The sequence below is a fragment of the Lineus longissimus genome, chromosome 2 (assembly GCF_910592395.1).
Source record: "Lineus longissimus chromosome 2, tnLinLong1.2, whole genome shotgun sequence".
Taxonomy (NCBI): Eukaryota; Metazoa; Nemertea; class Pilidiophora; order Heteronemertea; family Lineidae; genus Lineus; species Lineus longissimus.
Genome location: NC_088309.1, coordinates 3,315,643 through 3,326,925, shown reverse-complemented (window position 1 = coordinate 3,326,925; position 11,283 = coordinate 3,315,643). Strand labels below are relative to the sequence as shown.

General features: G+C 39.9%; 1 protein-coding gene across 13 annotated transcripts in view; it reads left to right on the top strand.

Annotated features, from left to right (window-relative positions):
* The window catches only part of LOC135501861 (fibrillin-2-like), a 33,230-nt gene that overhangs the window by 974 nt on the left and 20,973 nt on the right, over nucleotides 1-11,283 (top strand). For 7 of the 13 annotated variants that reach the window (XM_064794329.1, XM_064794303.1, XM_064794278.1 and 4 more), the window contains exons 2-10: nucleotides 2,785-2,959; nucleotides 3,292-3,460; nucleotides 3,631-3,742; nucleotides 4,107-4,212; nucleotides 5,907-6,065; nucleotides 7,459-7,638; nucleotides 8,314-8,490; nucleotides 8,813-8,983; nucleotides 10,083-10,253. In XM_064794329.1, coding sequence (XP_064650399.1) covers nucleotides 2,851-2,959; nucleotides 3,292-3,460; nucleotides 3,631-3,742; nucleotides 4,107-4,212; nucleotides 5,907-6,065; nucleotides 7,459-7,638; nucleotides 8,314-8,490; nucleotides 8,813-8,983; nucleotides 10,083-10,253 — 1,354 coding nt within the window. In that variant the 5' untranslated portion in view covers nucleotides 2,785-2,850. Of the gene's footprint in view, nucleotides 1-1,517; nucleotides 1,638-2,784; nucleotides 2,960-3,291; nucleotides 3,461-3,630; nucleotides 3,743-4,106; nucleotides 4,213-5,906; nucleotides 6,066-7,458; nucleotides 7,639-8,313; nucleotides 8,491-8,812; nucleotides 8,984-10,082; nucleotides 10,254-11,283 lie in introns of those variants that run through there. The other 6 variants (XM_064794256.1, XM_064794272.1, XM_064794266.1 and 3 more) reach the window with 6 other exon arrangements.

Sequence of the window (11,283 nt, the reverse complement as noted above, 5' to 3'; positions counted from 1 at the left end):
TGACGTCCCATCCCTGATTCACCGACGTATTTTAATCCACAGATCAATATCGCTCTCGATATACAACACAATCTGGTCGAATTTCCATGATAATAGTATCAGCGCAGTCGATTGAAAGGTGATTAACTTTTAATGCATGCAGAAAGCAAGTTGTCGAGTCCATGGTATAATGTTGAGACGCATTGCTTGTTGCGATAGACAAAAAGAATTAAGGTGACGGTGGTTGTCCGACAATTGTTCCGAGTATTCCTACCGCGTGCTCTCACGCAAAGCCAAGCAAAAAGTGTAGCCAAACATTTTAAAATGACAATGGCGGGAAAAAACGAGATCGATTGGGGTCGTTGTTGGTGTGAGGTGATAGGGGGCATCCTACACTAACATGCCATTCCAGTCGCTACAAGAAACAACTCGCATCTTTAGTACCAGCCACACCCGAAAACCATCCAAGTTTGTCCTATTTGTTCGTTTTAAAATGACAATGGCGGGAAAAAAGCTGCCGGCTTAATATATACATACTCATAAATATTTTGTATTAGTAAAGGTAGATTGATTAGTTGCAATTTTCTACACTTTTCAACAATAAGGTTATCCTCAGTTTTCCAGTACTTTTGAATATTAAGAAATCGTGTCTTGAATACTTTTACATGTTTGGTAGTGTTTGTATACACCATCGAAATATCGGGCACGAAAGCCTTAATCGCGATGACAGTTATCTTGAATTCTTTAACGTTCAACTGTGACTATACAATATCATTTGCCTGAACAGGTATGGCACTTGTTATATAAAGGCGTTTTTAATCTTAGCCGTATTTGTTTGATATTCATATAGCGTGATGGAAGCGAACCCACAAGGGATTGAGGACACGTTTCAATAGCTTTTCATTCCGCTAACAGTAGGACTGAGGTATAAACGAGGGTAAAAATTATAGATTCACAGCAAATGTCATGAGCAAATGTTAGCACACTTAGCTATTTGTACAGGATCATAAGTGACCTTTGATGTATATTTTATCTGTAGCTTGTTTTAGATAACCTTACTAATGTCAGACGTGGGTCTATCAAATAAGTCAAAGAAATTAAATGAAAATAAACATGCCTTTTGAAATTTGTGAAAAAGTAGGGCCGGAAGTTCCGAAAAATCGCCTCCTGATGACGAAATTGCCTAGTTACGAAGTTTGCAATTCTGTTACCATGATCTAATTAAAAGTACGCTATAAATTTGAAATTACGATCATCCCAATGCGATTACGAAATGTATACATGCATATAGGCCTGCATTCAGTGGGCCTGGAAAAAACGTCCCGCTGTAAAAAAACTGAATATTCAAAAGATACCAGATGAGCTACTGGAATGAACCGTGTCGGGTCATTACGTATCACCAGTTAGTGCCTCATGGACAGCATTCAGTGCTGATCAGTTATGTTTACAGTGAACGAAACACAATGACTAACCCGATATACTGCATAATACGCATATTTGAGCATCAGGTATATTCATACGGATAGAACAAATGCCTGTGGACCGAATTTCATAATATTTCGGAGTTGGCTTCCTGGGCTGTGATTCGGTGTAGTGTTCAACAATTTTAAGGTGGATAGCCTTGAGGATCTCGTGACTCATGACAGGATGATAATCAGGTATGAGATATGCCATACAGTCACATGCCCATAGTTACAGCCTTTAGCTGTTCGACACTCATTTAAACCAAGTGTTCTTTAATAATTCATTATTAAACATCTACAGTCTATAAGTATACTGTACACATAATAACTTGTGTATACAGCCTTTTATGTGGGCCCAGTTGTCCAAAAGCACAAGATGCACGTTATCCCAAACGATTACGTTATTAAGTAGCGCAGGGACTTAACCGCTCCCATCATAGTAAAGCTAAGGTGATTTGAACAACCCAGCCTGCACGCCGTTCTCCTCACGAAACATATTGAAAGGATAAAAAGATGGCTTCGCCTTCAAGCTAAATTCAATAAATTGTCATGTATTGCCGTGTTTTGAATAATATTGAGTAGCACGACTCAACAGACGATTAACCCAATTTTCATTTTGATAAATCCGAACAATATATCACATTATCATATGGATCACAGCCGCCCTTGCTGTAAATAATGCCTCCATTGGAACATGGCAACAGCCATGACGGGTGGGAGAGTGCTGTACATGAATGTGTTTCCTATTTTACTGAATTCAGTAGGGAATACAAATGAAAGAAAGACATAAAAAAGTATAAACACATCTGCTGCATTTCTGTTGGTTAACCCACATGCTTTGCTTATAATGGTGTTTCTCAGCTTTCCCCTCCGTTATCATCGGTGATATTTATCACGATCGAAACCGGCTCGTCGTCGCCACATCATCGTCCGGGCATCGTCTTGTCATCATCATTGTCTTTGTCTCCGTCAATCGTCGTCATCGTCATCATCGTCGTCGTTACATCGTCATCAATATCACAAGGTTCCACACTGTATGGGGACACTCAACTACAATGTATAAAGCCCGGGCTCAAGCCCCAACTTGATGGAGTGGAAAAGGTTCGAATGTCATATCATGTTTTCATCATCGTCATCTGCATCGTCATTCGTCATGATCGTGTCCATCGTCCTTATTTCAATAATCGATCGTCAATGTGTTTCCACATGCACTGCGCAGTCTTGTCGAAGTTGGTCCAGGAACCGTCAAGTTAGTTCTAGTCGACGTTGCTGCTTTCAGCGATGACTGGCGAGGCAATGTGTTTCCAATGGGTCACAATTTCCCTGCTTGCTTTCGTTTTAGGTTATGCATAATGGTAAAGAAAAGACATCATCGTTTGGAACGAGATTTCCATGAATTGAAACTTACATGTTATCAAATATAACGTTTATAAACAGAGACTTCTCCATCACAATGGCAGCGTTCACGAGGACTCTTCTTATCACGTTGGTGCTATTATTTATGGTATTAGGCAGAGGTAAGACAACTATATATATATACATGTATATACCATAAATTCCTCCACTAAGTAATGATACTTTACAAACAGAACAGTTCTTCAACAATCTTATGTCGATGACACTCTTTGATTGTTAAAAAAAGAGCTACATGCACAATTTTTTGGCTGGCAGTGTAAGTTTTGCAAATTTTAGTAAGAAAATTATCGAAACTTTAAGTTCTATTATCGTTTTCGTCCGTCACGGTGGCGTTTTAATTAAGGGATATGATTGGAACTGTTAACAGCACTGTTGGTGCTACAAAAGCGAAAGCCGTATTTGTCTTTTAATATTTCTTTTATTGCTCTTATAGGTTTGAGCCAAGGACTCAGACTGACGATATACACGGGCACAATAGGGACTATTCGAGATATAACCGTTGGTGTTGGGTACACGGATCCAAAAACTGGTATCAAAGTTCTGTCCGGTGCTAACACGAAGAGAATAAGTAATCCTGGTGGTACCAGATTTGCAGCAAATACGTAAGTATAAGGACCTGCATGGTTCCACTGTAGTGGTAAAGGTTTAATTTTCCTGATTTTAAGGGCATTGTTATTGATCGTTTTTAGTCTGCTACGTGATTTTTCCTTCCCCGCATGTCGCCGAAGAACAGTTACACGGTCGGGAAACTGATAAGAATCTCTCCTTTCAGCCAGTACCAGTTTATATTCACCCAAGATGACTACGGTCCTAGAATCAACTCGCTAATGATGAGAATTAATTTACAAGGCCAGAGCGATGGGCAGCAGTGGTTGCTAAATAAGGTATATGCACATATTTATCTAGTCAAATATATATAGGCTTATCTTCACAAGACGCACAAGGCCTTTTTGATACACCATGTTACCCACGGCCACTGGACTTGTGCGTGAAACTCACTTATGTGAGATGTGCCTCAAGAAGATTGTAGCCGTCGAAAAAATGATTTCATTCTGTATGTGGCATCATACATATTGACCTTAGACTGCTAATGCACTTAAAAAACAGAGAGGTAAATTTTCACTCTCTAAGTCAATTAGGCCAAAACCAACATTGGTGATTTGGAGAGCGTTTCATCGCCATTTAACCAAGGCATCATTGGGCGCTTTACTGATCACTTCTTTCACATTTATAAAATATCATTTCCAGGTGGATGTGGAAGATCTGCAGGGAAGGACTCCTCTTACAACAGTTAGCTGTGGATGCGTTCTGAAATATCTCGTTAGCAGCCAGTATCTCCATCCGCCCTATGTTGGTAAGAAAAACAATACTATTGCATTATTCTCCATTCTGCTTCTGCTATTGAGAGGCTTGCTCACAGAATGTAACCACGTAGATCAGTGTATTACACCAAAATCCCTTGAGCACAACTGAACGCATCGTTTGAGTCAGGGTCTTTCTTAACTCCAACAAATATCAAAAGGCGGAGTACTAATTATATTGCAACAACCTGGTATAGCGAAATCAACGGGGTCGAGGTAAAATATTTCAAATTATTCCTTGACTGATTTTTAGTAGCAACTACTAGTACATGTATTTAAACACTTGGCGCAGCTTGAGAAATGCTTAGACAAATGCTTTGGCAACCTTGCTGGAGAAATACACATTGAAAACTTTTGAGAAATCAAACTTGGTTGGTAGGTTTTCTTGAAGTTCAAACAACCACACGTACATATCCATGTCCGACATTTAACCAGGTTACAACTCTATGTGCTCTTTGGTAGACCAACCCAACTTGATGAGGATGACGCCGGGTCTCTATGGTGACTTTAAATGGTCTAACAACACTTTCAGGCGTATGTGTGGGTGACAACTGTTTACCGAACATTGGTAGGAAAATGTACAATCCTTAAAGATTCGAAGTCCTTTATTTGTTTATCACATCTACTGCAGGCCTGGTCCAGCTTGGTCTTAAACGGCTTCACGCATTGCTATTACACCTGTATCATGCCAGTTGTTTTCTGTCTTATTTATATAACGTATCCATACTCCATTCTAAATCCGTTTTGTTGCATGCTCCTTGTCCAGTGCAAGGGTAATTGCTTTACTTGCGCGATGACATGAGTGGTTTTTATTCTGTATAAACCTTGAAAGGCTTCTCCTTGGGTTAGAAATACTTCACAATCTCTTGAAGTCATAAGTGTTTCCTGCATGGCCTAACTCATCATTCTTCGATAAAATTACAATTTTTGTCTATGCTTTCGCTTTGAGCACCCATCAATCATTTTCCACCAGAGTTCTTAGCGGAAAAAAACTACTAATAGATAATTATGTCGTTGTTAGAGACATGCTAGTATATGTCAGTTACTCAGTAGTTGTTGTTTGTGGGGAAATGTTATTACTTAGATGCCGTAGTCTACATAGTTTACACGGTACACAGTAGTATGTGGGTGACTCTAGAACATATTGGCCTAGTGACCTAGTTTTGTGTGACCTTCGAACGTTTGACCTTTCACATGTTTTAAGCTCAGGCGAACCTAGGTCACTAATAATAATACAGTCCAAATCACAATTGACAACCGTTCTGCTTTGCGCAAGTTTTTTAAAGAAAATACCAAACCTCCTTTATCTACCATATTAACCCATAAAGACTGGTCAGGCCCTTAAATTCAAGTCCTTCCAAGGAAACAGTAAACCATGTCCAAAATCATCCACTACTTTAAGCCAGATATGTCTCGTTTTCAATGAAATTCTTCACATGTAGTAAAAGCTTAAATTATTGCCATCAAAATATAATTGTTATTTGCCAAGTTCTGGGGCTTTACATCGACTTTAGGCTGACATGGATGTGAATATTGTGCAAAGAAGCTAATAATTGTGAACTAAGTTCTGAAACTTACAACTAACTTAATTTGTTGAGTTGACAAATATCATCGATATGGTGTAATACATTTGTATATCTATACCACATTTGCACATCAATTCATCGAGTTTGTAATACATTTTCAGTAAATGGTGCCTGGTCTACATGGTCAGCCTGTACACAGACGTGTGGTGCAGGGTCAAGAACTCGCACCTGCAGTAACCCTTCACCATCAAATGGTGGGATCACTTGCGCTGGGGCAAGTTCGCAGGCTTGCCCTGTACCAACAATCAACTGTCCAGCAGGTAAGTACCGGATGTGTCTATCTTTTCATTTACAAGAAGTAAGTCTTGAGACAAGTGCAACTGTACATGATAAGAAGTAATCTTACTGATTGTAGGTATGATCAGAATTCTAGATGAGTCTGTAAGATGCTGAATACCATCAGCAATTAGGGGACCGCAAACTTTCTTAAAACTAATAACAATCACTCAACTTCACAACTTGATCGTAGTAAGAATTCTGAAAATACAAAAGCTTTTTCGTCTGCCTGTACAGAAACAGTTCTAGATACAGAGCAAAATGCTTGATTATTGGGTTTTGATATAAAAACTATTGATATAAGCTTTCCTCATTCATATGAGCCATCAATAACCGAACCCATACTTGTGTTTAGGAAAAGTAATTTTGATAAAACGTGCCGTGGTCTCAGTGGACGGAAACTGGGGTATATGGGGTCCCTGGAACACGTGCACTGCCAACTGTGGCTTGGGCGTGCAGACCCGATCTCGACATTGCAACAATCCCACTCCTAGTGGTGAAGGCAGGAATTGTGCCGGACTGGACACACAGCAGAGGTTTTGTAATGATGGTCCTTGCCAGCTTGGTAGGCGTTTTATCTAAGTGTTGAATAGCATCCCCTTTTTCAATGTCATGTTCAGATACATTTATACATGTCACCCTCCGAGCCATCCTTTGCATGTTTGATTGTAACCCTTTTTACTTTTTATCATTTCTGGCAAGACAACCCTGCAAGTAATCATGTGAGATTGAACTAATCCTTTTCAGCTGTTAGAACTAATAAGTGTGCGTCTGTGTCCAAATGCCCCCCTCCCAGTCGCAATTGTTTATTCTTTAAATGACTTCAGACAACATTATGAATGTTGGGTTGTTATCCAACTTCCCACATCATCCAAAATGAAAAGAACATTTTGTTGTCTGCCGATGTTTACATTCCCTGTTGTTGTTCGTCCCATACCGTCTCTTATATATACAGTTTTAATACTGTAACGTGATGCATTTTAATCTTTTTGCCCAAATCACTTGCTCAACGCTGCAGTTTTTTATTTCTACCTTGACAAGCAATTCAAATTTTCCTTAATAAGAATTCCTATTTCAATGCAGTGCATCAATCATCGTGCAAAACCATGGTTTCATAACTACTATATTATCATTGAATGCATCAATAATCGTGTTGTAAATAAAACAAGTTATCATTGAGTCCAATCCTCGTTTCGTGAATAGACCATGTTATATGAGTGCTTCATTATAGCCTATCTCGATTCACCATATCATTATCATCAAGTTCATCAGTTATTGTTCCAAAATAGCAAGAGTGATAAAGACAGATTCTTACTTGATAATAGGTGATATTATTTTTGACTTATGAAATGATGCACATTGCAATGCTTCTTTCAGTGGATGGCAACTGGGGACTGTGGGGTGCTTGGACTTCATGCTCAGTGACATGTGCTGGCACTGGCATTCGATCCAGGACCCGCATATGTGACAATCCCGCTCCTACTGGTAGCGGGCGTTCCTGTGCGGGTTTGCCTAATCAGCAACAGCCATGCACAGCCACCAACGCATGTCCGGCGGGTAAGATTACTTTATGTGCAGCTGGTTGGAGGATTTTTTTACTTTCCGTGGATCGTTTTATGATTGCTTTAACAAGTTTGCTCTTTGTAGGATTGACATATTAAAACACTGCACCTTTTAACTTTAGATGTAGGGCTTAGCAGTATATGTGAACTCTGTTTTAAGCGTACTCCAATCAGCCTTTGTAATTCAAATCTGCTCCCAAATAGTGAAAAGTGGAGAAAACGAAAAGATGCCCTACCATTTAGTTGTATTTCAGAAATAAAGTATTGATCAGTGGGAGGATGGTTTTGTTTCCAGTTGGAACTTCTTCTTCTACGACAAAACTTGATCTCAATGTTACAGCGTGTAGTGGTTTAGGCCAACAGTTTACACACTCCTAGCCTTCGGACCGCTCCTCCTCACTCATTCACACTTTGTCAACTATTCCCCAAACAGGTATTTTGGATTTCCGCTCAGGTACTGGCAAATCTGAGGCCCTGTTCTCATCATGAATACAATGTATGGCAGAAAGAAATAAGCATGACATGTGTCTTTTGATTGGTCAGTGCCTGACGTTTCAAATTGTTGAAAGAAAACTTGCAAATGAAAAGGAGTGATTGTTTCAAGAGGAGAGATCCAATTCTTCCACTCCTGTCTTACTCGCTATAAATAACTAGTTTTGACCAATTTCAGTTCCTGTCGATGGCAACTGGGGTGACTGGGATGCCTGGCAAAGCTGTTCTCTGACGTGTGGAAAAGGGATTCAGAGCCGGGCACGGTCATGTGATAACCCGACCCCTGCAGGCGGGGGTCGAATATGTCCAGGTCTCGGCAGCCAACAGCAATTCTGTAACGATTTTCCTTGCAATGGTATGGGTTTAAGCAGAAGCAATTGCTATTGTACTGTGTAGTCTGTAGCGCAAAATAATTCAACCCTAATCTAAAGCATGTTGCGGAATTTTAAGGGAGTGATGGATTGAAAAAAGGAAAGTCTGAAATAGATCTTCTCTTGCTCTATGGAAAGCTCTTTCCCTGCCACGCACTACCTTCACCACGCAACATTAAAATGAGATAATGAAATGTAGACTCGAATCTGTTCTCGCTGATCACATGTTATGGAAGACAAAGGAAGATTATCACTCCTCAACTCATTCGAGCCAGACACTTACATACCCACGTCATCCTCTTTCAGTTGATGGTAACTGGGGCAACTGGGGTGCGTGGACACTCTGCCCAGTTACCTGTGGGAAAGGGGTGCAAACACGGGAACGGAAGTGTGACAGTCCACCGAAGTCTGGGAGCGGACGGCAATGTGCCGGGCTGCCTAGTCAGCAGCAGTTATGTAATATTCAAGATTGCTCTGGTAGGAGACAATTCAAAGCATGCTAATTATTGTTGGTGTATCTAAGGTTTTTGACTTGTGAGTCTGTTTGTCTGCAATTGCTGGTTGCATGAGTTGGAGAGGTTCACTGGTACTTCTTTACATCAAGCTTGTTGGTCTCGGAAAGGTTTTGGTATACGAGAATGAGGACGTGAAAGAAGGAGGTGTAGTTCCCACAGATGCGAATAGCTAAGAGCAATCAAACTTGCAGTGAAATCAATCTTATATTCAATGCTTTCATATTAGTTAATGGAAACGTCTTCCTCTACCTAATATTGACAACCCCATAAACAGTACAAGATTACTTATATATTCTTAAGCCACAGAAACTGCCAAATAGGCGAAACGAACTGTCACTAACTTTAACATAAACTGGCAGTGAAATCAATCTTATATTCAATGCTATCATTTTGTTTTAATGGAAACATCTTTCTTTGCTTGAATATACACAAGCCCATAAGCATTACAAGATTACTTGAATATATTCTTAAGCCATGGAAACTGCCAAATAGCTGAAACGAACTGTCACTAACTTTAACATAAATTCCAAAATGGATGACGTCCTAATCTATTTTTGATAGATTTTATAAAGACTTAGAGACTAAACTCAGCAGCTCATGTGAACATGTTCGTTACGTTACCCACGACATCCCTTTTCAGTTGATGGTAACTGGGCTGACTGGGGTAGTTATGTATTACACTAGCTCATGATTGTTCTGGTAGGGGAAATCTCAAGCATGTTGTTGATGTATTTGATGTTGCTGGTGTTGTCTTTTTGTGAGGGGTTTTTCTTGCTACATTGGATAATAGGATTCTTGTAGTTTCTGGGCGACAAAGTTTGCTATTCTCAGTGCAATGACATTTATAGTCTTATGGAGTGATGGATGATTGATAAACGGAAACTCCACACCACATGAAATGAAATGAAGACATTAATCTGTTCTCGCTTTTTGGAATTGTCACCTGAAGTGAAAGGAAGAGGAAGATAGAATTCAAGTACCAGTACAAATAATGCTTTAAGTTAACACTCCTCATCCCATTCGAACCAGACCGATAACGTACCAACATCATCCTCTTTCAGTTGATGGTAACTGGGGCGACTGGGGTCCGTGGACTTCCTGCCCAGTTACCTGTGGGAAAGGGGTGCAAACACGAGAACGGAAGTGTGACAGTCCACCGAAGTCTGGGAGCGGACGGCAATGTGCCGGGCTGCCTAGTCAGCAGCAGTTATGTAATATTCAAGATTGCTCTGGTAGGAGACAATTCAAAGCATGCTAATTATTGTTGGTGTATCTAAGGTTTTTGACTTGTTAGTCTGTTTGTCTGCAATTGCTGGTTGCATGAGTTGGAGAGGTTCACTGGTACTTCTTTACGTCAAGCTTGTTGGTCTCGGAAAGGTTTTGGTATACGAGAATGAGGACGTGAAAGAAGGAGGTGTAGTTCCCATGGATGCCAATAGCTAAGAACAATCAAACTGGCAGTGAAATCAATTCACATAGCATGCTAATTGTTGTTGGTGTATTTAAGGTTTTTGCCTTGTTTGTCTGTTTGTCTGCAATTTCTGGATGCATGAGTTGGAGAAGTCGTTCACTGGGACTTCTTGATGTCACGCTTGTTGGTCTCGGAAAGATTTGGTATACGAGAATGAGGACGTGAAAGAAGGAGGTGTAGTTCCCATGGATGACAATAGCTAAGAACAATCAAACTGGCAGTGAAATCAATCTTATATTCAATGCTATCATTTTGTTTTAATGGGAACATCTTTCTTTGCTTAAATATACACACACCCATAAGCATTACAAGATGACTTGAATATTCTTAAGCCACAGAAATTGCCAAATAGGTGAAACGAACTGTCACTAGCTTTAACATAAATTCCAAAATGGATGACGTCCTAATCTATTTTTGATAGATTTTATAGAGACGAAACTCAGCAACACATGTGAACCTGTACGTTACGTTACCAACGACATCCTTTTTCAGTTGATGGTAACTGGGCTGACTGGGGTAGTTATGTATTACTCTAACTCAAGATTGTTCTGGTAGGGCAAATCTCAAGTATGCTGTTGATATTTTTTATGTTGCTGGGGTTCTAGCTCTTTGTGTGAGAGATTTTTCTGGCTGCATTGGATAAAATAGGTTTCTTGTAGTTTCTAGTCAACAAAGTTTGCTATTCTCAGTGCAGTGTCATTTTTGTCAAACGGAAAGTTTGAAATAAATCTTATCTACAAAAGGCATTACGGTATACACGCTCTTTCTCTGCCAACACACCTTAAAGGGGG